Source organism: Orycteropus afer, unplaced genomic scaffold, assembly GCF_000298275.1.
Source record: "Orycteropus afer afer isolate SDZICR_OR568_19922 unplaced genomic scaffold, OryAfe1.0 scaffold00029, whole genome shotgun sequence".
Lineage (NCBI taxonomy): Eukaryota > Metazoa > Chordata > Mammalia > Tubulidentata > Orycteropodidae > Orycteropus > Orycteropus afer.
In genome coordinates, this window is record NW_006921616.1 from 17,274,890 (window position 1) to 17,302,384 (window position 27,495).

Here is a 27,495-nt window from a genome sequence, read left to right on the forward strand (position 1 = left end):
CAGCGAGTTTGGTTTGGTTATATGGCTTCCTGGGCTGTACCGTTTATGGAAATAGATCGCCAGGTCCTTCTCTCCTGAAGATGCTGTGCGGGTTTGAATGGCTATCCTTCTGGTTGACAGACAAGCACTTAACCATTGTATCATCAGGGCTCCTTCTCCCACTGTTGCATCTGTTGTTGTTATGTGCTGTCAAGTCATGTCTGACTCATAGCGACCTTATGCACAGCAGAATGAAACACAGCCTGGTTCTGTGTCAGCCTTACGATCCCTACTATAACCGAGCTCATTGCTGCAGCTACCATGTCAATCCATCTCGTTGAGGGCCTTCCCCTTTTTCATTGTCCCTCCACCTTACCAAGCATTCTCCAGAGAATGGTCCCTTCTGATGACATGACCAAAGTAGGTGAGACAAAGTCTTGCCATTCTTGCTTCCAAGGAGCATTCTGGCTGCATCTACTTGTGGTCAAATACAGCATTCAGAAGTTGTATCTTGTTTCTTCAGCTATCTAACAATGGATATGTACTTTAAAATTTTGCTCCACATGATCTCAGTGGTTCTAATATACAGCAATGAAACTTCACTGGATCCAATTTATAAGGTGATGTGGTCTCCAGATAATATCCAGATAATACCAGAACAAAAGCTCCTGAATTCAAAGCTAATAGTTCCAAGGAGTATAATGCACAATGCGTTGATTCTTCAGCATCATGAAACAAACCCTGTCTAGATTGATTTTACTTTCTGAATTTATAGTTGAGGAAAATTGAAGCACAAAAGATTAAATGACTTACCCAAAGTAAACCTAGTTAATTAACAGGGACACTGGGTCCAGAGGGAAGTTCCCCCCACCTTCAGGGAGCGCTGTTTTCCTGCAGTAAATCACACTTCTTTCCAGCCAGAGAAGATACTCTAAAGACTGATGCAACTTTCCTCACTCTCTACAAGGTAGCCCTACCTAGACTTTAGTCCTACAATCAAGCAGACATAGGTTCAAGTTGGATACCTGAAGGGATGCTTGTTTCTTTTAACTGAGTACCACACCAAAGAGCAGCCAAAAGGCAAATACACAAGCAAAGAACCACAATTTAAACACAACACTGACTGAAACTTATGATCAAACTGGCAATCTTGACTTTAAAAGTATACAAGATGAACACAGTATTGTTGTTTGAGGTATGCAGTTTTTCTTAGTAAAGGGTGTTCACAGAAGTACATAGATACACACAACTCATAGGGAAGACCATAGGAAACGTGTAAGAAGAATGTTTTAAGAAGGATAATTTGGAAAACAAGCTGAAAAAAGCAGTCATTTGTAGTATTGGAAGCACCATTTTTCTATAATCCTCTATAAGCAGTTATGTCATAATATATCTTTTGTTTTGAAATAAATTTGGCTTACTTGTCATTGTTTTCCACCAAACACAAAAAGGAAAAAAGAAAAGCCTGTGAGAATCCCTTTTGCCAAAACAGATAAAGCCATCCTCTGTTGAGAGCCTTGACGTTCTGTAAATAAAGAGATTCTGGCAATAAGAACATCACTCGTCCTGCAAGCCTAAGATGAAAGTCAAGGCTATGAAAGATACAAGATGCTTACCATGGCACTTGAATTCTTCTTAAATCCCTGCTAGTAGATAAAAGTTATAAACATTCAGAAGATGGAGGAGCTTTAAAATTTCTTTACAAGCTCTTTTGGATTTCTACAGGCCATATCTCTAGAAATAGTTTGCTGATGGTTAAACTCAGTTTATTTTAATATCACCAATTTTTAAAATTTTATTAGATTTTTTCATAATGTATTTTCAATACTCTGTTAACACAGAGATTTATGTGAACATGTTTTGTGTTTCATTTTTACTTCTGTTTCCAAATAAAGTAACTGGAACCTGACACAAATTTATGAAGAACTCTGTCAACTATTTAGAGGAGTCACTGGGTGGTGCAAACAGGTAATGCACCTGGCTGCTGATCAAAAGGTTGGAGGTGCATGTCCACTTAGCAATGCATTGCATGAAAGGCTGTGATCTGCTTCAGAAAAATGAGCCAGTGAAAACCCTATGGTGCCTGCTGGTTCTACTCTGTCACACATGGCATGGCCATGAACTACCTTGAATACTTGACATGTACACTGTGGGGACTCAGAATCTTTTATCTGACTCGTACTCTTTTTCACAAAGCAAAGAATAAAACACAGGGAGAATACCCACCCTTATTTCTGCAGTAATTATAACTGTTAGAATTTCATATGTTTCATTCCTCTATAAATAGGAAACACCATCTAATCTTACAGATAAGAAAAGTGGGATTCAGAGGAGTAAAATCAACTCCATATTGGAATAATGGAGAGACTAGTCTTCAGGGCTCTTTATTTTTGCTGAACGCACTCTTTCTTTTCATGAACAAAATAGATCCTATTCTTTTCCATTGTACTCTGAATGCCACTACATTTCTCATTCATTTCCATGAAGCTAAATTATTGAATAGAATTTCCTAAGGCTGTGGCTTCAAATTGTCTTTTCTACTTTATGTAATTTAATTATACTTTGGCACACAATGTTACAGTTCAGAACCCTTAAAAGTTTCTGATTGAATGATCATGAATTTGAAAGCCATTCCATCTTATCTCCCTATATCATCAATAGCTAATCCTTTTACAAATGCTTCTTGAGTTACTTTGTTCACCTATCACTTTTAGACTTGCAACTGAAGATCTGAATTCCAATTCTGGCTCTAACGTTTTATTTTCTTTTCTGACCAAAAATATTTCTTGAGTGTCCACTATGTATAAAGGATTGTAAGAAGACACCAAGAATAATGACATATGAACCTGGAAAAGTTCCAAGTTATTCTACCTCTCTGAATGTCTGTCTCTGCCTTGGTAATGGCGATTACTGTTACCTCTCCAGCAAGTATGAATTTACTTGGACATGTTCTCTATGAACTAAAATTAATGACTGAATGTAAAGCATTAATCTTATTAATTTGGTCTAAGCAGATTTTAAGGAGCTCTGGTAGCATAGTGCCTGAGGCACTTGACTGCTAACCAGAAGGCTGGAGGTTCAAACCCACCAGCCACACCTTGGAAGGAAGGTTGGACAATCTACTTCCGTAGTGATACTGCCCTGGAAACCCAAGGAGGGGTCACTATGAGTTGGGGTTGACTCCATGGCACATAACAACCACACAACAAGCAGATTTTAAAAAGATCCTTAGATCCTCAAGATATTTCATAAATAATACACAAATCCATACAGTAGTAGTTCACCAGGTAACCTGTTTCTTAAGAAATGTGAAAGGAATATTTGCTGCTATGAAAACCACCTAGTGCTTACCCTTTCCTCACCATTCTCTCCGTCACTCATGATTCCACCCACTACCCAGGACAAGCCATAGGTATTTCTCTAAAACGCCAAGTTTCAACTTGCATAGTCCACTAGGTCACAAAGTTCCGAAAATACATTGTTTTTCTTCAATTTCTCTTCTTATGATTAGATAGCAACTCAGTATTTTAATTCTGGAGTTTGATTATATTAAGTTGATGAGTCAATTCAATTTTATATGTGTTGGGAGATGCCATGCTTGAAAAATTCCTGCAGTAATTTTTCTCTTATTTTTTCAATCAGGTAAATTGCAATCCAAAGGACTCAAATTCCGACTCTATTGAAGTCCTTTACTCCCTCCTGCCAATAACTTTTTGCCGCTCTGAAAAACAGTATCAGCCCTTTGCCTTAGCCCACCCTCACATGCTCTAACCCACAGTCTGAGAAATGTTCCCATATGCCTCAATTTTTATTGTCATTTTATCCTTCCTTCTGCTCTCCTCTATTTTTTATTATTGCACTCCAAGCCTTGGCCATCAGCAGAAAGCAAATCTGAAAGTAGCAGATGTCAGCTCTCTGGCTTCCTGCTTTGCTGTAGAGAGATATCAGCAAGTGGGACAGGTGAGCTTAAGAGCTTCAGAGCAGATAGGGGCTGTTGCAGAGTCTCCTGGTACGTCAGAAGTCTTGCCACAGCTTCTCTCTTCCATGTAGCCAACATAAAGGAATAAGATGTTTACCCAAACACTAAGCTAAATGACTCAACCTACCTGGTACAAAGTAATTCTTTCTAAAAGGTATTTAATATTTATAGTCATTCTAGAAGACTTCTTGTAAGAAAAAAAAAGTCTAAGAATAAGTGTTATTATCACAAATAAGTTAAAATTAAAAAATATACATATATCCTTTGTTTCCTCTTCAATGTTATATTTCTCTGAATTCTTTAAATCCAGTCATTAGTTCCACAGTTGACCTTAGGCATACCCTTTCCTCCTTTAGGCCTCAGCTTTGTCATTTATAAATGAGGCATTGCTCACATGCCTACTCATAAAGTCTTCTCTAAATCAGAAATTGTTTCCTTCTCTTTGAGACAAGTAGTATGGGTTTTCTCCCCTTATATATTAGAACAACATGCTAGAGGAAATACTGATTTATTAAAACATTCCAACTAGGTTCCACAACCACAAATATTAGTGCTAAAAAACCCAACCCAACCCACTGCCATCGAGTTGACTCCAACTTATGTTGTTGTTGTTGTTGTTATGTGCCGTCGAGTCGGCCCGACTCATAGCGACCCCTCCTTGGGTTTCCGAGGCAGTATCACTACGGAAGTAGGATTGCCCAACCTTCCTTCCGAGGAGTGGCTGGTGGGTTTGAACCGCCAGCTGTCTGGTTAGCAGGCAAGTGTCTTAGACACTATGCTACCAGAACTCCCTCTCCAACTTATAGTGATCCTATATTGTGGTTATGTGCCATCAAGTCGGACCTGACTCATAGCGACCCCTCCTTGGGTTTCTGAAGCAGTATCGCTACGGAAGTAGATTGCCCAGCCTTCCTTCTGAGGAGTGGCTGGTGGGTTTGAACCGCCAGCTTTCTGGTTAGCAGTCAAGTGCCTTAGACACTATACTACCAGAGTTCCCAGTGATCCTATGGGACAGAGTAGAACTGCCCCATAGGGTTCCCAAGGCTGTAAATCTTTGTGGAAGCAGGCAGCCACATTTTTCTCCCACAGAGTGGCTGTTGGGTTGAACTGGTGACTTTTTGGTTAGCAGCAGAGCACTTAACCACTGTGCCACCAGTGTGCTTTAATATTCATGATACCTAAGGAAAATTTGACTCAATTATGTTTTACCAAAGTATGATTTAGGTTGAACAGACTAAATGTCATCTATTTAAAATAAATAAATAAATAACAACAAAAACACCCTGTTAGGAATAAGAAGAGGAATATTTCAAGGAGCTATCTGCAAAAAGACAGAGATGGGCTTGTACAGGAGATGAGATATGTAATAAGATGTAGTGTAATTTTCCACTCTAAAATTGATTGGTGCTATTGGCTCCAATAACATCAAATCAACATGTCTCCCCTACTTAGCTGTGCTCATGATTTATTTGGTCTGACTAGCCTTAAACGTGACCTTCTTGTTGCACCTGGTAAAGGATGTCTGATCTCCTATGACCTCTTCCAGTGACTGGTTTTAGCAGAACAGACACTGATGTGGCATCCCCAATGGACACCCCAATGGTGGCCTGCAAGTGGCGCAGGGGAAGCAATTGTATTAATGTAATATTGTAATTTATTGGCAGTTTTGTGTGATAGCATATTTACTGAAATAAGGCCTGCCAAAAAAGATCAGGTTACAGCAGGAATACATGATTTCCCAACTAGCTATTAAATATAAATCAAACGCCTTTTCTGTCCACTGTCAGCCACCTCCACATTCTCCTTGTCCTCGGTCTTCAGACAAATTGAAGCACATGCCACAATTTGCAGGGGGAAAATCAAACTCAATTTCGGAGTACAATGAAGTGAGTTTTGGTCTTGTCATGTCCACTGACATATTGATCCCTTGAAGATTGAAAAGATCAGAATGCTCTGAGTTTTTGCTTTTATAAATGTGTACGCACAGAAATATATTGTGTGAATGGAGGACAAGAGCCCACTTATGCAGCTTTACGGAGATGCAAGAGCTGCAGGGGCTAATATTATAAAGCTGTGCCACGATAGAAAAGTCGCTAGTTAAGAGGTCACATTTTCTTTCCCTTTGGAATTAACAGCCACAAAAGACAAATGGTCTACTAATCCAGGTTCATTTAAAGTGCAGCTGATCATTTCAACAGCTAAAAGGAATTTTCACTGGTGAAGGTAGAAAAAAACAAAAACAAAAAAAAATACCCAACAACTCTATCTTGGCCCTTTGTAGGATTTATGTCAGAGAATTTATGTCAGATCTATAATGCAATGCACCCAACACTCCATTAAACATTTTCTATTTAACTTGAAAGGGGACTAAGCCAAATCACTTACATGTCCACATGTGTGATTTGCAAAGTGCAGTGACTGCAGCCTTGCCTTCACAAAATGTGTAAGGACCACCCAGTTCCTCACATCTATAGATCAAGCATTAAGAAAGGGAATCACTTTATCACGGGGTGATGATGACATTGTAAGAAACATTCCAAAATACCCTAGAGCCTGGTAAGTGAGATTTCTACCTCAGCAAGTGGAAGAAAAAATGAAAAGGAAGAAAAAGACCTGTGTGTTCAGATGGGCAGAATTTCAGTCCTTAGGACAGCAGAATGACTTTCTAATGACCACTTCTTATAGAAATACTACAAAATGCTCTGCCACCCAGTGGAGATTGTTATTGCATAATATGTGCTGCCCTTGTTATTGTCATGAGCTGCCATTGAGTTGGGCCCTCAGCCATGGTGTTTCCATGCTCAGGAGAAAGACATTCTGCCCAGTCCTGTGACATCCCTATGTATATATGGGATATACATATCCCATATATTTGGTTAGCAGCAGAGCAATTAATATGGATTGGACCACTGTGACCTACCGGGTTTTCAGGAGACAGTTTTTGGAAGTACATCATCAGGCCCTTCTCCCTAGTCTCTTTTAGTCTAGAAACTCTGCTGAAACATGTTTAGTAACATGGACAGATGAGTGTTAACATGAGGTGCATTGGCTGGGAATCAAACCTGGGTCTCCTGCATGGAAAGTGAGAATTCTACGTTTCAATTACCATTGTCTCCATTCTGTTGTCCTGTTGTTGTTGTTGTTATGTGCCGTCAAGTCGGCCCCGACTCATAGCGACCCCTCCTTGGGTTTCCGAGGCAGTATCACTACGGAAGTAGGATTGCCCAACCTTCCTTCCGAGGAGTGACTGGTGGGTTTGAACCGCCAGCCTTCTGGTTAGCAGTCAAGTGCTTTAGCCACTATCCCATATAAAACCTAAGCAAGCACAGTGCTACAGGCTTTATTGGGGAGGAAAGAGAAGCACAGGGCAATGATGCTGTCTACCATGAAAAATCACACACAGGAATTTGAATAGCAAAAGAACTTCTTTACTGATGTCTAATTTCAAAGCTTTCAAAGCACAAGGAACGCCACACTTGGCAAGATCTTTAAAAATTAGAGCAATGCCTCCCATTACCATATTCTGAAGTAATTACTTACAGTAAGTAAAGATAAATTCATTACTAATTACACAGTCCTTTACTGTGAAATACAGAGTAAAATTATTTGAGGTATTTTTTTTTTTAAGTCGACAAGAGAATGACTTTACTTCATCAATCAGTTTGACTAAAGCAATGATTTTCTTAGAATTAAAATTTGTTGAAAGCTCTAAGTATTTCATCTTTTAGGCTAAGAAGCATGTAGTTAATGTCACAGCTAATACACTTGTCAGTCTGCTAATTTTCTTTTTCTATTAGAATAAGTAAACATCAGCCCTTTCTTAAAAGCATTCTATTTACCATGTGTCAGGAGCAATACGGGGAGAACTTATTTGAAAATCATGAGGTAAGACATTATGAAGTGAACAAGAATCACAGGGAAACAATGAAGAAACAGCATGAAGGGGAGAGACGTTTAATCATTCCAAAGTGATGGTGGGTGTGTCTCAGGTTGAGTGGGGTGGGTGCCATGTAAGGGGGGACATACAAAAAACAGAGAATCAAACCAAACACTGAAACCACATAGAATGGAAAAACTGGAAGAGGAAATGGCTGTAAGAAGTAGTTCTGATAACCACAGAATAATAATGAAACAAAGAAAGGATCAAAAGGGTATGTTGGAAATAAAAGAAAACAAGACCTTATCTCTGGGGCCGTAGGTCAGAGAAAAAAAAAAAAACAAAAACAACCAAACTCACAGCCATTGGATCCAACTCCAACTCCTTGGGCTTTTGAGGTGGTATCACTATGGAAGTACATTGCCCAATCTTCCTTCCAAGGAGTGGCTGGTGGGTTTGAACCACCAGGCTTCTGGTTAGCAGTCAAATGTCTTAGGCAATCTGCCACCAGAGCATCATGGATCAGAGAAGGGTCAGAGAAAGGTCTCTCAGAGTGGCTTATTATTTGATGCAATAGCAGTGGAGACACTACCATAGGTTCTATTTGCCCTTTTTTAACGGCATAGCCCACACATTTGTGCTACGCTGTACCAGATTTTACTTAAGCAAGCATCAGTATTATTGCAACTAGGAGAAAACAACAATAAGCAAACAACCATTCCATTTCTCTCCTCCCATCAATTGTGAAATGTTCTCAAGAAAATTCAGGGGGTTTTGGTCATTTTGTTATCATAATGCTCCAAAGTCTGAGGTTCAGTTCCAAATCTCATCTCCTCAACTAGACATCACTTACCTGCACAGTCAACTTTTTCATTTAAAATAACCTTTAGAATATTATTTCTATTATATTACATACAGTGTTATGTCTCTGTATAAGGCATCAAACAGACATCTTTACTTCCAAGAAGAGATAGCAGTTAGCAGTGTAAAGTGGTGTAGCTTTTTAGTTTTTTGATGTAATAAAATTGGTCTTCATAAATCTAGAATAATTAAACCTCTTACCCTTCCTCATTAAAAGTATGCGCTCAACTCAGAATTATTTCAGATGTTTTCCTTTTATCAAATTTAGAATAACATTTACCAGGTTTTTTTTTTTTTTTTTAATTGTCCTTGTCTTTAAGTTAGCCATAGACTTAGAGGTATAAATGAGCTCTTCAATTTTGAGAGCCTATGCCTTCTGAAATCAAAAAGGGTGAGGAAGATGCATCATGGGCTAGATGTGTAGACTTGAACTGCTGTTAGCTGTTGTCATGCTGGCCCCCGACTCACGGTGACCTAGTGCACAGTGAAATAAAACACTACCCCTTACAATCCATAAGGTTTTCTTTGGCTGGTTCTGGGAAGTAGATTGCCAGGCCTTGCTTCTTAGTTTGTCTTAGTCTGGAAACTGCTGAAACCTGTCCAGCCTCACAGCAACATGCAAGCTCCACTGACAGATGTGCCCGAGGTACCCTGGCCAGGTATTGAACCCAGGCTTTCCACATGGGAGGTGAGAATTCTACCATGGAAGCACCAATGGCTCCATAGACCTAGGTAAGTTACTCGAAGTCTCTGTGAATCCACGTCCTTCTCCATAAAATGGGAATAAGAGCAGTACATACAGGGTTGTAAGGCTCAAATGAGGTGTTATAAGCCTTCAACACAATGCCCATCTAACAGTGTTCAATCAGGGCTAGTTATTGTTCTCACTCACTGCCCTCCAGTCGATTCAACTCATAATGACCCCTCCTTGGGTTTCTGAGGCAGTATCTCTACAGAAGTAGATTGCCCCATCTTCCTTCCAAGGAGTGGCTGGTGGATTTGAATTGCCAGCCTTCTGGTTAGCAGTCAAATGTCTTAGGCACTATGCCACCAGAGCTCCTAGTTATTGTTAGTAGTTCACCTATCCTGAATTACTCTCTCCATGAAGGCCTTTCCTTTGGCTGCTATTATAGCGGAGAAAAGAGAGCAGCCAGAAATTACCAGGTAGCATCCTCTTGACATAGGAATTTCACTACAGAACTATTTTGCTTCAAATTTTCTCTGCTCCAATTAATCATGATGTCAGAGTTTTAAGGCAACATAAAGTAGTAGCTCCTCTCTGTCCTGCATGTGGATGGTATATGTGCAGGGGATGTGGACAGGGGCTTGGGGAATACAGACTGGCTTTAAATCCCAAGGTGGGCTTCTGTTGGGTTGCTGTTGTTGTTGTTGTTATGTGCCGTCGAGTCGGCCCCGACTCATAGCGACCCCTCCTTGGGTTTGTAAGGCAGTATCACTACGGAAGTAGGATGGCCCAACCTTCCTTCCGAGGAGTGGCTGGTGGGTTTGAACTGCCAGCCTTCTGGTTAACAGTCAAGTGCTTTAGCCACTATGCTACCAGAGCTCCTTCTGTTGGGTTAGGGAAGCTATATCTTGTGGAACAGCCATGATAGTGCTTAAGCCTGTGTGTCAGAGAAGACTGCATTCTGCCCAGGCCAAGTGTGCAGTGTCCTCTAGGATGAATGGACACCTTCCCAAAGGAGTGAGAGGTATCTGCACCCCGTCAGTCATTTTTAAGGTAGATACTTCAAAGCTGTACTAGAAGCATCAGAAACAAATATGAGCACATTGGGCATGTATTTGATGTTGAAAAGACATTGCATCTTGGCATTCTCAAGAAGCTTCGTGCACTTATATAGAGGTACCAATGATGCCACCAGCTTTAAATGTGAATGAATGGGCACGTTACCTGGCTGAGACAAAAGCGGTGTGTAAGGAACTTTCGGTTCTATTGCACTCATTGGCGGAGGTAGCAAAGGGTTAGCAAAGCTGCGGAGTGGATGAGTTGGTCGAACGCAGGCCGTGGGGATGGTTCTGCTTGGTGCCTCCTCACTGCTGGGATGCTCAGGTTGAGTTGGAGGCAATACAGGTGGCTGTTGTGTGGTTGGTCCTTCACTCACTGCTGCAGTGGAGAGAAGAAAAGCCATTCATTATTGCAGGTCAAAGCTTGTTCTCCCTAAGTCACCTAAAGGCCCCTTGGATCACTTTATAGAGAGATATGTGGAGCTGATCAATGTCTCCACCAGTTGTGAAGATCCTCATACCTCCATCCTCATCTATTTATGACACAAAATAGCATTTCCCTTTAAACAGTAGAAATAGATGCAGCAGGACAGGAGTTTATCTTTCAGGAAGAGTAGTAAAATATATTCAGCACTGACTATATTGCCTAAATTGTCTAGGCCCTGTAATCATAAGTGATGAAGCGAGGAAAAAGAGTTATTTCTCCTCTCATAAGTAGCAATGTCAGTGAAATTCAATGTAACCAACCCAGTTACAGCTGCATTATTATCTACCAGCCAATATGCCAATTTTTCTGTGATTTAAACATGCCGTGTCAACTGTCAAACAAATCAGAGTTACCGGCTGCTCAGAGGCATTGCTAATAAAACGATACAAATAATAACCACTATCATTATCTTCCATAACAAAATCAAGGCATTTCTAGCTAAAAAGTTATATGAGAGATGACTCTGCTGGAACAACTAGCCTGAAAGCACAATTGCATTTTTTCCTCTTTAGTGACAAACCTTGTAATTTTCAGTCAGCTTACTGTAGTTGAAGAGGTTTCACATAGTCATTTGTGACAGCCCATGGGCATTTGGACAGCTCTGTGTATGGAAACACATCTTGTCTCTAGAGGACATAGTTGACTCAGATTGAAATATTAGCAGGACATTTTCTCATACTAAGGACACTGTGACTCAACTTTAACTATCCACTCACGGTCAAAGTCAACATGTCCAGATTAAAGTGCAAATGGAAAGTGCTGCATAGCAGGTGTAAGTGTCAATAAACTAAGAAGGGTGTTTCTGACCATTTATTTCTTCAGAAAGTTTTGTTGGGTAAACTGGAAGAAAAAGCAGCGATAAAAGATAATATCTCACTTTTCAAGAGAATTTTCAAGATAATTAGTTTGTTAGATAATTTTGAGACAATTCTCTGATGGCAGCAAAGGGCAGGGGAGATAAAATGAAAATCTAACATAACTAGAGGGAGGAGAGATTAAAGATACAAAGATCAAGACAATGTTAAAGATATGCTAAAGTGAAACGTGCCTTCAGAGGGTATTTGATATTAAAACTCATTATTCTATATTCAGAAGTTAGAGATCAAATGGGTCAATGGCCAGCCTTTGAGTTCACTGCATTCAAAGATAGAGGCAGGAAGATACAAGGTAGACTAAGGACTAGGCGAAGCCACATAGAAAAAAGAGCCAGAAAGCAGACACAGACTTGGTAAAAGGAAAAGGGTAGGGGGAATGCATGTGAAATCTCAAGGTCAAAGTGTGGGGCTGCAAGGAGAACATTAAGACAAATCTCTGGTGATGTTGATTCCCACACAAAAGCAAAAAGGGAAGGGGTCTTCAGGTAAGTGTTATAAGGGACCAATAAAAATGTACAAGTGAGAGGAATACTTGTGTTTATATTCAATCAAGATTGTGGAATGAGATGACTGAGAGCATAATTTTAGAGACCAAGAGAATTATGCAGGTTTTAATCTGGATTCTTGTTTAGTCAAAAGGAGAACATGACCAATGGTCAATTGTCCAAATAGGGTCTTGGTTATTTAGCTAACACTCAACCAAGGACATCATTATACCATTGGCCTTAGAGTCACTGTGCAAGTCCAGCCATCATTCTGCTTCCCATAGAACGGTCTACTCTAATTTGGGTCTCTTAGCTAGTACTCCTTTCAATCCACAGGTCCTAAAGGATTCTCATGTGGTGTTGGACTGCAGGAATTACTTAGGAAAAAATTAGGCTCTTTGAGAAAGAAGTCTTGAGATAATCCGTGGGATGGAGAAAAATATTAATCACGGAGGTTTATAATCTCAGAGGGAAAACTATGTTGTTGTTGTTATGTGCCGTCGAGTCGGCCCTGACTCATAGCGACCCCTCCTTGGGTTTCCAAGGCAGTATCACTACGGAAGTAGTATTGCCCAACCTTCCTTCCGAGGAGTGGCTGGTGGGTTTGAACCCCCAGCCTTCTGGTTAGCAGTCAAGTGCTTTAGCCACTATGCTACCAGAGCTCCCAGGGAAAACTATAGGGAACTTAAAATGCTTTGATCAAAAATCTCTCTGTCCCTCCGTGAAATCTGTGTCTTACAAATGAGATAGCTCCTGGCTCCAGACTAGAGAGAAGAGGCTACAGAATCTGTATCTGGATCCCACTTTTTAGCCAATGGGCCACTTTTTACTAAAGCATCTATATCATCATATTAAAAACATCTTTTAGGGAAAGAAAGGGAGCTCTGGTAGCATAGTGCCTAAGTCATTTGACTGCTAACCAGAAGGCTGGCAGTTCAGACCTACCAGCCACTCTTCAGAAGGAAAGTTGGGCAATCTACTTTCATAGAGGTACTGCCTCAGAAACCCAAGAAGGGGTCACTATGAGTGGGATCTGACACCACAGCAGTGAGTTGTTTTGGAGGGAGAGAAATGTCAAAATCTGCCTTAAGTAATTCTGTCTATTTAAGACAGATCACAATTAATTTACATCATATTTTAAAGACAATTTAAACCATTAAGTAATAAATTGCTTAGGGATTTCTTCCTACACTCTTTATACCTTCCTTCCTTCCTTCCTTTCTTAATTTTTAAAATTCATTTATATTTACAAAATTAAAGCAATCTAAGTTATAAGAAGGGAGAACTGGTAGCATAGTGACTAAGGCAGTTGACTGCTAACCAGAAGGCTGGCGGTTCAAACCCACCAGTCACTCCTTGGAAGGAAGGTTGGACAATCTACTTCCGTAGTGATACTGCCTTAGAAACCCAAGGAGGGGTCATTATGAGTCAGGTCTGACTCGAAGGCACATAACAACAACAACAACAACAATAACAAGTTTTAAGACTGGTTTAATAAAATTTACATGGACTTTTTTTTAAATCCTCTGAAATTTAGCTTCTTATTTTGACAAAAACTTTTGACTTCTTGTGAATTCTGATAATACCACTGAGTTTTTCTGGCCACTCCCATCTCTGCTTATCTTAATAAAATTCCTCTTCATCAGCATCTTTAAAAAAAAAAAAAAAACAAAAACTTCTCTGTATTCCTAATCTTTTATCCCCAGGATTTTAGCTGGTTTCTGTTATTTCCACTAGAAACCCAATGATGTGGTACTAGTCTTTAAAGAAAGTTATGGTGGTTTGCTACAGAGTCCCAGGGTGGTACAAACAGTTAAAGGCTTGGCTAGTAACCAAAAGCTTGGTGGTTTGAATCCATCCAAAGGCTCTTTGAAAGAGAGGCCTAGCAACCTCCTTCTGAAAGGTCATAGCCATTGAAAACTATATGGAAGAAAGTTCTACTATGAAATGCATGAGGTTGCCATGAGTCAGAATCCACTTGATGGCTACTAGTATGGTGGTTAGATACAGATGGGCACCCTCTTCAGGGGATTCCATGCCTGAGACCATACACATGGAAAGATAAGTGCCTAAATGTGCTCTGTGAGGGAAACCCGTCCTTGGGACTGAGTGGATCACCAATCCATGATAGATTACTTTTGTTTTGTTCAAATGACCATTTTGCTTAATATCTACCACAATGAATACGGTCTAGGGTTTCCATAGACAATTCACCATTCTTATATTTTCAGTAGAGCAAAATAAATGCTTTTCAGAACTGGCTGACATTTAAGGCAGTGAAAACACTTAAACAAACACAAAAGCAACTGCTTCACCAAAGAAATGCTCTTATTTCAGATGAGCCCATTTGGCCAGTGCAGGCACGAGCTTCAGAACACCTACATGAAACAAATTGGCTCAGTGACATGACATTTAGCTGTGATGAGAGCTCTGAAAGCAAAGAAAACCTCCTTTTCCCCACAAAGTGCAACCTCCCCGCAATTCAGAGGATAGAATGAAAATCAAATATGTGCTGGCAAGGCACCTGTTTTCAAAGGATAGAATAGTCGGAATTCATTGTACAGAAAGCATACAATTACACAGCAGAGTCAAATCTCAAGGCACTTTATAATAATTAATGTCAACATACATAAATAATTGCTACAGAATAACTGGCAAAAATATTGCAAAAATGGAAATGAGGATTTTTCTGTCTAAAATTGCAATATTTGGAAGAAATATAGCACACCAATAAGTCTAAGCAGACACTTAAAGACATGAACACCCTCAGCAACCCAATTCACTCATTAATCTCAGAGAGCAGCTTCATGCTGTATTCCTGGGGAACCTCATAGCGTCCAAGCCTGGATGTTTGAAAAGACCATAGAGAAAAGTCTCTATGTGCTCTTGATTTCATAAAAGTCAAGTGCCATTTGTTAGTTGATTTCCAACTGGGGGGAAAGCTGGGGCAGAAAGATCACATGCATAGAGTTGGCTACCCTGCGCACTGATGAAGCCAAAAAGTCAGAACTGAAAGGAATGGTGGATCAGTTAGCCTTCTTCTCTACCACCTATGCTTTTGAAATATGTGAAAATGGGGATACCAATTTATAGTGATTTGTTGAAATGAGGCCTCAAGGCTACCTATTTTTTGACATTTAAAAAATATAACACTCTTTGCCATTCCACAGGGAGAAGCCATTGGCCTATTGAGGCTAAGAGCAGAACAGTAGCTTCTTAGTAGTAAGAACAAACATTTGTCCATCAGAACTATATAAATCTTTGTCATTGTTTCAGCAAACGCATGCAGTGCATATCGCCGTGTTTTCCTTTCCCTCTGGCGAGGAGAGTAACTCCGCTTTACTCATGATATAAGGGAGCGGCGGACCCTTGGGGCAGGGCTTTAGTGATTCATCTCCTGGAAAACTCAGAGTCTTTCATGTAACATTGGAAGAAGGAGTCTCCGCACTTGGCAAAGTCAAACTTGTCTTTTTCTACGTGCATCTTTCTCTGTTTCTGAAGGTGACTAATAAGACATGTCCACCCAGAGTCATGAAATGTTTTCTGCTTGAGAAAGAACAGAGATGTTTAGTGTTCTCCAAGGCATTTAGAAACAGTGAATGCGCTGGAGGTTAACTGTTTCTGGCAGTGATTTACAGACTATTTAGCTTCCTAGAAAAGAGGGTGATTGGTTTTTACTTTTCTCAGAATTCACTTGGAAATATTAATTAGTTTCTATTCTTTTTGTTTTGAATATAATTTTGCTTAAAAATACTTGATAAATGATTGATTGCATTTTTAAAAATTCATCTATAAAATCTTGGACAGGAATAGAAGGTCTATTACCTTGTGATTTTAGATGAGGCTCAAAAATTAAAAAGCAGTATGTTAGGAATCTTTAAAAAGCTGTTAGTAGCTTTAGTTAATAATTCTTACTTTTAAAGAAATTAACAAAACAAAAAAATATTAAAGGACCTAAATTATTTATTTATTATTATAATTTTTTGTAGTTTGGATGAAAGTTTACAGGACACACTAATTTTCATTCAACAATTTATAGATATTTCATTTTGTGACATTTGTTGCAACACATTCAATGTAACAGCACTCTTTCCACTTCTTTCCGGAGTTCCCTGTTCTATTCACCCTTCTTTCCTGCCCCTTCCTGCCTCCTGAGCTTTGTTTTGGGCAAATGCTGCCATTTTGGTCTTACCTGATTGATTGCATCAAGAAGTACATTCTTCCCTGGTGTTATTATTCACTTTATTGGCCTGTCTGTTGCTTGGCTGAAAGTTGATCCTTGGGTGTGTGTTCAGTTTTAGGTGTGAAGTGTGTCAAAGGGCCATAGTCTAGAGGTTCCACTAGTCTCTTCAGACCAATACCAGTCTGCTATTTTTTATGCTTTTGAATTTTGTTATGTGTGTGTGTGTGTGTGTGTGTGTTTCATCCTCTTTGTCCAGGACTTTCTATTGTGATTCTGATCATAGCATAGCATAGTAGTGGTAGCCAGGCATCATTTAGTTTTTCTGGTCTCAGGGTAGCTGAGGCTGTGATTTTTTGTGGTTTAATTGTCCTTTGGGAGCTCAGGTGGCATGGTGCTTAAGACATTTGACTATTAAGCAGAAGGCTAAGGGTTCAAATCCACCAGCCACTCCTCAGAAGGAAGGTTGGACAGTCTACTTTTATAGTGATACCACCTCGGAGACCCAAGGAGGGATCTCTGTGAGTCGGATCCAACTCAACGGCAGTGAGTTTGGTTAGTTTTGGTTTATTAGTCCTTTAGACTAATTGTTTCTTTGAGTCTTTTATTTTCTTTACCCTTCTTTGCTCTGGATGAGGAACAACGGTGGGTATTGGAGCAACAGTGGATGACACCAATAGTTGTATCTTAGATAGCCATTAGCAAGCTTATTAGACCCCAGCCATTACTCACCAAAGCAGGATGTAGAACATTGTCTTTGTAGACTATGTTATGCCAGTTGACCTAGTTGTCCTCTGAGACTGGTACTAGGGAACTAAACATTTTTAACTACTGATAAGAGCTAATTTTATACTAGTCCATTTCTTTGTCATTTTTTAAAAATTGAATTTTAACTTTGGGAATCCTTTTTCCCATAATTCAATGGAAGACAGCTTTGAATGTTACACCAACTCAAGAGAGTAAAGGGACAAAAGAGTATATGAGATGCTGGACCTAAATAAATAAATTTTCCAAAATGAAATACGACTTCAAAAAATGAAAAAAAAAAAATGGTAGGAACACACGACAGAGGGAAAAGAAAAAAGCTAGTTCCTAATGAAAAATATAGTGAATGTTGCCTTGTCGATAACAATCTAAAGCTTTATTAATCGTGATGAAATGACCAGATCAACGTAATTCTACAGATTCTTTTATACTTTCTTTTAAAGGGAATAGAGACAATATCATATGAAAGTAGTAGGCAGTGATCCAATGAGGAGACACACTCCATTAAAATTAAAAATTCTCTTTTATGCTGTGGAGAGGACATTTCAGAAGCGAAGAGTTTGAAAATATTTGACTCAAATCGCCTTCCTAGAAGTCTTGGGACTTGATATTATTTGCTTGTCAAACTTTCCACTTCTTTTTCATTTGATTCCCTTGAATATGGTTTGGGGGACTATTTTTCCTTGAGATTTTTGCTCACAACTCTATTCTGTAGACATGACATGCAGTAAGGAAATGGAAAATAAATCTAATTCTCCCCTGGCAGATTTTTGATGCCTTTTAATTCTAACCTTGCTACATCTAGACAATTTATGATTCCTTAGAGCTGTCCCTGTTGGGTTGGAAAAAATATGGCTTACCTCACAAATATATTTTATTGCTGTTACCATCTTATCTATTACAAAACATCCTATCTCACATGAGCTGCTGAGTCACCTGTTCTTAACTAAGAGATGAAAGCCATAAAATCAATTTAAAAATGCTGTGCTTGAAGAAAAAAAAATGTCAAATGGCACAGAAGAAGCACCGGGGTTTATATAATAGCTTGAGAGTCTTTATTCCTACCTTGCTTCAAACAAATGAAATAGCATTCAGAAAACTTTTGTTCAAATAATTAATTCTTAAAGATAAAAGTTAACTGATTTAACTAGAGAAAATGAAAGCCTACATTGAAGTATTGGTAAGTCAGGAATCAATGAGGCATATTTAAATATAACCGATACAACTTAAATAAGAATATATTGGAGGATAGTCCCTTGATTATCAACTTCCTAGGTAACAGGATGTATTATTTTCAAGCACCAGTCACATCACTGTTTTACTTTTCGACTTGACCTTTGTTTCCCTTCCACTCTCCTATTGTCAATGGAGTAAACTGTGGAAGAAGACGCCTAGGGAATTAGTGAGTATACAAAGGGCTGGCTAGATTAGAAAAGAAAATTAAAATATCCAGGTCATAATTCATCTTTCCTAGTGATATATACAACAACAACAATAACAATATGAGTCAAAACCGATTTGACAGCACCTAACAACAAGGATAAGAAGGTCAAAATGCTACCTGTTTGATGTGAAATTTTTTTTTCTTGTTTTGCCAATTAAACTTTTTGTAGGTGTACACAGTTGATAGGATATTCTTGCTATTACTCATTTGTTCTTATCTCAAATAAAAGAAAATGCATTACACTGATTTCTTCCTGCTCCGAAACCTCGGTCCACAGACAGTGTTGGGAATGGCACAGGCCGGAGGGTGAACTGTGGGTGAGGGTATCCACACGTGGGAGATGGAAGGATTCCTGGGTACTGGGCACTTTCTAGAGTTGGCACAGGTATGGCGCTCACAACAGCTGCAAAACAAAGATGATTTTTTATTTTGAATCTTACATGTTCAACTAACAAACAGTAGAAATGGCTAAAGGTTTAGATCTTCAAGTTCATGCATACTTTTCATATCATCATGTAGGTTCTTTTACCTCTCTTTCTACAATGTTCCTTTCCTAATCTGTAAAAGAAATCTCACCCCTCAGGTAATATGGAACATTCCCCTGGGTTTTAAAAACCTTCTGGGTTTCAAACAAAAGAATGGTTAATCAAGCTGTCATAAAGCCACCTGAAGTCTTACTGTGTTTGTCATTGGTTTGTCTTATTTTTCCCTCTTAAAGATGAACCATAGCATTAAAAATATTGGTTTTTTGAAAAATCAAATAGTCTCTACGGAGGGGGCTGAATATGTGTTTGGGGATTCCCCTTTAACTCTGTGAAAGAATGCATTGCTGTTGAAAGATTGTCTGGGGAGAGAAAAGCAAGCTCATTCTCTGTTCTCATATTTAAGATTCATCTCTAAATAGAAAGAAATACAAGCAAACTTGAAAGCAATGTAGGTGAGTGAGGCTGATGATTGTATGTATAACTGTTTTCCAGGATACCAAAATTTTTCAGTGACACTGGATGAAAATCAGATAAAAATTTTTGCAGGATATCTTTCAGGCTTAGTGTGTATTATTCAATTTCATTATTTAATACCTAATTAAATAAGCCATATGATGAAATATTTATTCCATTTATAGCCAATCTTCCTCTTATATCATTTTGTAGATTATCTCCTACGTCTTAATAAAAACTAGAATTCAAGCCAGCTACTGGAATGAACATTTTGGGCATATGTTCTCTCATTGGATACATAGCAAAAATTTGGCCATTAAATCTCTGAAATTAATGAAGTTATTTCTATTATATGCATTATTTTTATTTAATTATACCCGAAAGCCAACCACTAGAGTTCAACATGCATACTCATAAATATAGTGTAAAGCTTTCTTCTTTTATCATAGTCCTCATTTAATAATTATCTAATTATAGACACAAATTACATTGCATTATTACAAATTAAATAATGAGAAAAACACAGACTTGTTATTTTTTCTAACCTAAAAATACAGATAAATTAATTATATTAAATATACAATAATTGCTTCTAGTAAATTAGGTTTTAAAACTGCATTTCATTTCACAGTGTATATATATAATATTTTTTGCAATGCCTGTGAACATTTTTATTTGATTTGGAAAATTAAGTCAGGCTTTTCCAGAAAGAAAATTTTGACTGATTGGTTTGACAATGAGAACAGCGAAGTAGGTTAAATGGCAGGTGTTTTCCATAAATGGAATAAAAAATTAGAAATCATTTAATGCAATTAATCATTTCACCCGAACATTATGTAACATTTCCATTTTTCCAATCTTGTCTTAATATTTTGGATTACACGGGTGCTTCTAAGTGAAAATCAGGAATACTTTATAAATATTTGATAAGTCTTGAAAAAGCTTTTTATTGAGGTACTTCCTATAAAATGAGAAAGTAACTCTAATGAATGAGTAACAAATGCTTTTGAAAATCAGGACGTTTTCAATTTTTTTCTTACAGCATCATTGAAGGAGAACCTTATCTAGTTGTTAGTTGAAAGGTTATTAAAAATAACTTTGAATGAGTTTTCACAATGTGATTTAGGCATGTAACTTGGAAGGGGTTTAAAGAATTGAGTGATCTCAATGAGTATTTCATTGCTGTAAGATCCACTCATACACATGGAAACAAGGCTTCTCTGTGTTTATATCAAAAAAAGAAACATTAGGATGGAACTTGTGCAATGAGTAGCATTCATCCTTGGATATATGAAATCATTGAACTAAAGCTCCATTAAGCAACTGAATCCCCCCAAAGCTTATTTTATGTACAACTGTGCAGAAATAGTAATTATAATGTTAACCAAATCCAGAAGAAAACATATGTATCAGTTAAAAACTATGGTTGCAAGAAACAAAAAAATAAAATAAAATTTCGATTTATAAAAAATTATGTTATGAAAAGGACTATAGACAATCAATTAAAGACTCAATCACAAAATATGTTACATTGGTATATGATGCTGTGGGGAAAGTGAACTGGAAGTACTACTTCAAAGACAAAAATGAGTGATGTCAACTTTTCTCTTTTCAAACAGAGCTCCCTCATGTTCTTTGCAATGGATGATAGTAGATGCCAAATTGCTGTGGTATTTGTATGTTTTTGGATTTATTTTAAAAGTGGTATGTCATAAAATTATACCTTTTATAGCTTTTAATTTGTAACAATATATTTTACATGTCAAATTGAAAATATGCGAGGGGATACATAGCTTTTGAAAATTATTTTGGAGAACATACTAGAGAATATATAGTACAATGTCTTAATAAAAAATATTTTATAAAGAATATACATATGGATATACAAATGTATGAACAGACTCTAGAAAAAGGACAGAGGTTTTTTTTTTTTTTTAAAGGATCAGAGAGTCAATCCATATACTAACAAGGCAGACTGTAAGTTCCTTAAGGAAAGGGGTTATGTCATTTTTGCTTTTGTGTCTTTTACCATACAGTGCTAGAGACAGATCCTTTATATTTTTCAAGTGAGTTAATAAACAAGAATTTCTAGAAGTGATTTTTAGCAATCTATCATTTTATCCCATGGGAAACTTTTTAAAATGGCTTGATGTATTACTTAGTCACCGCAAGTATACAGTTACTACAGCTATAAAAATATTAACAATAATAAACACTTGAATGCATTTGTAAATAAGAGCCATACAAGAATAGAATGTCTGCATTTAAACAAATTGCCAGATTCTGAGGTAGTTGATTTATTTTGGCCATCTTGCTGATTAAAATGGATCATGGCAATAATCATTATGGTTGGGTGTCGAAGTGTAAGGCCTTCCCTGTTGTGACTATTTTTACTGATAAATATGCCAAAAATCATCATAAGAGACATCCCCCTAACACATTGTGCACATTTCTTTATCAATACTGTTACTTAAACTTAACTTTGCCTCAGAAGACAGGCCTGGCAATCTGCTTCCAAAAGGCCACAGCCTTAAAACCTGATGGAGCAGTTCTACTCTTCCCATCCCAGGTCAACATTAGTTGGAATCAAATTGAAGGCAACTGACAACAAGCAAAACAATTCATAATATCTTTATAAAAAGAGTCTCATAATATCTTCTTGTATAGAGCTGAATAAATTTGGATGGAAAGACATGAAATAATTTGGCAGGCCACTGAATCTATGAATTAGAGATCTGAAAACCCTGGAGACTAAATTCACATTCTAGTTCCAAGTCCTTCATTACTGAAGAAAGAAATTTTACTTTCTAACAGCTTAGGCACTTGACTGCTAACCAGAAGCCTGGTGGTTCAAACCCACCAGCCACTCCTCAGAAAGAAGATGGGGCAATCTACTTCCATAGTGATACTGCCTCAGAAACCCAAAGAGGGGTCACTATGAATCGGGTCTGACTCGACGGCACATAACAACAACAACAACAACAACAGCATTCATTTTGGTTACTGAGCTAGGCCCAAAGAGTTGGCAAAAAATAAAAGTTCTTTTAAAAATAATGACTCTGTTGTATGTATCTGTGTCATGCATTGATTTGTGTCTCCCCAAAATATGTGTCAACTTGGCTGGGCAATGATTCCTATTATTTTGACAGTCATGTAATGCTGTAATTTGGTAGTTACATAATGATTTAATCATTGTCCACGATGTGATCTGATGTGATCAGACAGTTAGTTGCAAGAGGATTAGGGTAGGATGTAATACCCTTACTCAGGTCACAGCCTTGATTCTATGTAAGAAGAAATTCCCTGGGATGTGGCCTGCATCACCTTTTATCTCACAAGATATGAAAGAGAGAAGGAGTGACCTGAATAAGAACCAGGAGCTGAGTATGTCTTTTGGACCCAGGGTCCCTGTGCTGAGAACCTCCTAGATCCAGGGGGAGACTGATGCCAAGGCACATGGCAATCTCTAAAGGATGCTGGGCCTATAGATATTAAAAGGAGACAAGGACCTTCCAGAGCCAGCAGAGATAGGAAGATTTCCCTAGAACTGGCACCCTGATTTTGGATTTTGGACCTCCTAAACTGTGGGAGACTAGATTTCTGTTTGTTAAAACCATCCACTTGTGGTACTTTTGTTATAGCAGTATTAGATAACTAAGACAGTCTGCAATCTCAAAATCACTCATTGTTTTATTTCCTGACATGAAATATAATAGATTGCCAAAGCTTTGGTTTTGGCGTATTTTGATCCATGATTCATTTCTGAAAAGGCACAGGAGTCTACATATACATATAACACACACACACACACACACACACAACACAACACAAGCATGGCCGTGGAGTCAGATCCTACTCGTAGCGACCCCTCCTTGGGTTTTTGAAGCAGTATCACTATGGAAGTAGATTGCCCAACCTTCCTTCCAGGGAGTGGCTGGTAGGTTTGAACTGCCAGCCATCTGGTTAGCAGTCAAATGCCTTAGGCACTATGCCACCAGAGCTCCCCACTTACAACATAGTTGTTGCAAAAATCATCATTTAAAAATTATTTGGATGAAACACTATATGTTGAAGTAGCTTTTGGTAGTTTTCCCTTGATTTTGAGAGCCAGAAACACACACACACAAACACTACAATTCAAAAGCATTCACTCTGCTGCTATGTTTATGTAAATTAGCTCGGAGAGCAATATCATCAAGCATTTTCAATAAATCTCTACTCTGAGGCCAAATATGACAAGAAATCTGTTCTGACACAGCTTGCAGACAATTGAATTTATATCTGACACTGATGCGGGAAGCTTTTTCAAGTAGAAATTCCCTCATCAAATTATTTAGCTCCCTGAACAGGGCACTTTGGTATTTTAAAACTTTTAACAATATTGCTTTAAAATGTTTGCACTAAATCCTACCTATAGAAAATATAACTTGGAGATTTTTCTTTAAAACTACAATTTTGAGAAATAAAACTCTCCCTAGATATTTCTCAACATGATACTTAACAAAACGGAGAGATTTGTTGAGGAGAGGTAGACAGATATAAAGATAATTATATTTTGAAGGAAAAATGTTTAAGCAAAATGATTATGATTTCTCATTCTACTTCTCCTTGCCATCTTTTTTTCTTTTTGCAATTACCTGTGTATAAAGTAAGACTATTTGAAATTTAGTGTCTACTGCCCTTGATAAATATTCATATCTCCTTCACATTTTCAGGTATTCTTTGAGAAGCAAGTGTCATGGAAGGACTTTCACAAGTATCCATGAAGTCAATGAAAGATTATGTTAGGAAAGGTACCAACATTCATCATTATGTGGTTTGCAGTTGTTCTAACACAGTTGTAAAGGGTCCAAGGAGAGCCTGGGTGTGGAAATGGTTAATGTACTTGGCTACTAACTGAAAGGTTGGAGGCTTGAGTCCACCCAGAGATGCTTTGGAAGAAAAGCCGACTTTTACTTCTGAAAAGCCTAGCCCTTGAAAACCTCGTGGAGCACAGTTCTACTCTGATACACCTGGGATCATTATGTGTCAAAAGTGACTCAAGGCCATATGGTTTACTTGTAAAGACCCCAGGTGCTGAAGTCAAATTGGCTAAGTTCATTACTTAGTTCTACCACTTGCTACTGAATTAGTGTCCCAGCCAGTGTCTAAGATGATCTCAATAGTCCTCATCGCTTATACTGACACCCTTTGCCACATGTCATCAGGATTGGTCTAGATCAATTAATCAACAGAATAATTTCTAAGATTTAAAAAGACTACTGGCTCCCTTTCTGTCTTTCAGATCACTCCCTCTGGGGCACATCAGGTGTCATGTCTTGAGCAACCTCAAGACTCATGTAGCGGTCCATGTCCTGAGGAACAGAAACCCTCAATCCCAGGGATTGAAGGCAATCTCATGAGATAGTGACACACAGACCCACACCTTGCTTAATCAGTCCTGGATTCTTGACCCTCAGAAGCTGGTGGGATAATAAGTAATTGTTTTTTGTTGTTTCATTTTTGGGGCAATTAGTTATGCAGTAACTCATTGACTTGAGCAAGTTATTTTAACCTTCCTATTTCTTAGTTTCCTCATCTGTAAAATAGGGATGATGACAGTATCTACCTTATGGTATGATTGTGAAGATTAAAGAGCTCATTCTCAGAGAAGTGCAGCACAGCAGAGGGTAGGAGCCTGTACTCCAACAACGTTGGTTATTGTTATTAATCTGCAGGCCTCCTACACCTCCACCCAGAAGAAGGGTGAATACAGTTTAAAAGGAAATTTTGTTCAAAGTACCTTCCTTGCCTTGCATTTTAAAAAAGGTATGAAACACTTTCAGACAGAAGTAGATAAATTGGAACCTAAAGGAGGTTTGACATTATTTGATTTCTGAGTTTAGAAAGAAAAGCTTTGCTCCTGGGGGAGGAAAAGAAATGGAATTACTTTTAAAAAATAAAATTTTGGTTCAAATTCTTGCTCTGTCATTATAAACTTGAGGAAAGCCCTTGATTTAACTAAGTCTTGCTGGTTCGTTTGTGAAATTTGGTTCGTATGCATTTTACAAGATGAGAAATTATGGGGAGGTGCTTAGTTCAGTGTCTGTCCCAGGATAGCTAATGGAGATGCGTTAAGATCCAAAAGGAGGATGGTGAGCAGGGGACTTTAGACTCCTTCAGGCTCCATTCAGTGCTGTCTGGCTGGCCTTTCTGAACTGGAAAATTTTCAAATGTAATATGGCTTTGAAGTCCAGAATTTTGAATTAGTTGGGAATATCTGGGTGTACCTTATGACACTGTGGGGATCAGACAGGATATGGAGGAGGTCATAGAGAGGAGATGCTGATGTGGGTCCGGATGATTGTTTTGAGATGAGCTTGATGCATCACACCGTCCCCTCCTATCCAGTACCAACGTCATTCCCAAGAAATTGAGTCTACCTGCTTTAATCTTTTGTAAGTTACTCCACAACCCCCAAAGACCTTGACTCAGATGGGAAGAATCCTGGAATAAACGATAGTGTATTTTGTTTTGAAAAACCTCCAAAATACTAGGAATTAAGGAAGAATTAGATGACATCCATTCTAAGAACAAAGGAATCTTTATTGCTGATATTGTTCCAGGAAACATTTCCAAAAGCTAAGCTTATATTCCTTTTACACTCCATCATCGAAACTCCTTATACCCATTCTTTCTCAGGTCCTTTACTGAGTATTCCCCGTCTCTAATAAACAAACCATTTCTTATTTTGTAGAATCCTCCCTATAAACAGGATTTTGACAACTCTACAGAAGGTTTTTTTTTTTTTTTTTTAGTTTAAAAGCCTTATCTAGACTGTGTCTCACAAACCTACTGACTGGCTAATTTTGATCATTCTGTAGAATTATTGATAAATTAGTTTCAGTTAGAAAGTCAATTGCATATAAGTTACCAAGAAACAACCATCATGTTTTAAAATCTCGTTCTTTCATAGCTTTTTAAAAATCCATTTTTACACAAAGTTCTTTATATAATATTTGGGGATTATAGAGGTGAATAAAAAATACTTCCTCCTCTAGGAATTCACAGTAAGAGTAAGAATGAAGTATGCCAATTAAGACTCAGAAAGAAAGAAAGAAAGGCACAGAAAAGAAAGAAAGCTGATGTTAATAATGTTATGATCAAATTATTATTTGGAGTCCCATATTAGGTAATGTAATGATATCACTTCAAATGTTAATTTAAATGAAGTTTAAACTATCTGCTCCTTGCCACAACTCCCACAGTTATGAATACTTTCCAGATTGTATACAGCTGGTGCTTACGGTACTAGAGCAGTCTATTTACATTCATTCCTCCTAGAAACATTCTTAGTGGGATGTGGACATCCACAAAGGATCACATGGTGGTAAAAATGAATGCTCAGTCCCAGAAGCCTGTTGAGCTAAAATCAGTCTTAGGATGCTGGCTTCTTTCACTATGTATGCAAGGGTCAAACAGGGATTATCATTTGGGATAAAGTGTTTCAGAGGCTGGGAATATCCTTTCACAGGCCAGGCTCTCCATGTCCATCTGGTTATAAGTGAGCCTTCTGGTAGCTTAGCACTGAGAGCCAATAGAACAGCAGTTTTGAAAATCTGCTTTTGTTTTTTCATGTAGTTTTATTTCATTCTTAACAGCTTTGCCAACTCATTGTTTGTACCTGTAGACAAATAACTAGAGAAGAGGGTGGGAATAGGATGAACAGAGTTGGTGATCACAGAGTAGCAGCTAAACTAAAACTAAACCCACAAAGTGGTAGCTAAAACTAAACCCAACGCTACCACAAAAGCAAGACTTCTTTTACCTCAGTCTTTTTACTCGACCCATTCAGGCTACATTTTTGAGATTTCCTTCTCCTTGAGGCTGAATTTACATATTT

At 38.2% G+C, this 27,495-nt stretch overlaps 1 protein-coding gene across 1 annotated transcript in view; it reads right to left on the minus strand.

The window, feature by feature from the left end:
* Window positions 1-27,495, minus strand: part of DCC (DCC netrin 1 receptor) — a 1,113,394-nt gene that overhangs the window by 19,769 nt on the left and 1,066,130 nt on the right. Inside the window, exons 26-27 of the mRNA XM_007935560.2 lie at window positions 18,917-19,078; window positions 10,606-10,818 (exon numbers count right to left, since the gene is read on the minus strand). Coding sequence (XP_007933751.2) covers window positions 10,606-10,818; window positions 18,917-19,078 — 375 coding nt within the window. The remainder of the gene's footprint in view (window positions 1-10,605; window positions 10,819-18,916; window positions 19,079-27,495) is intronic.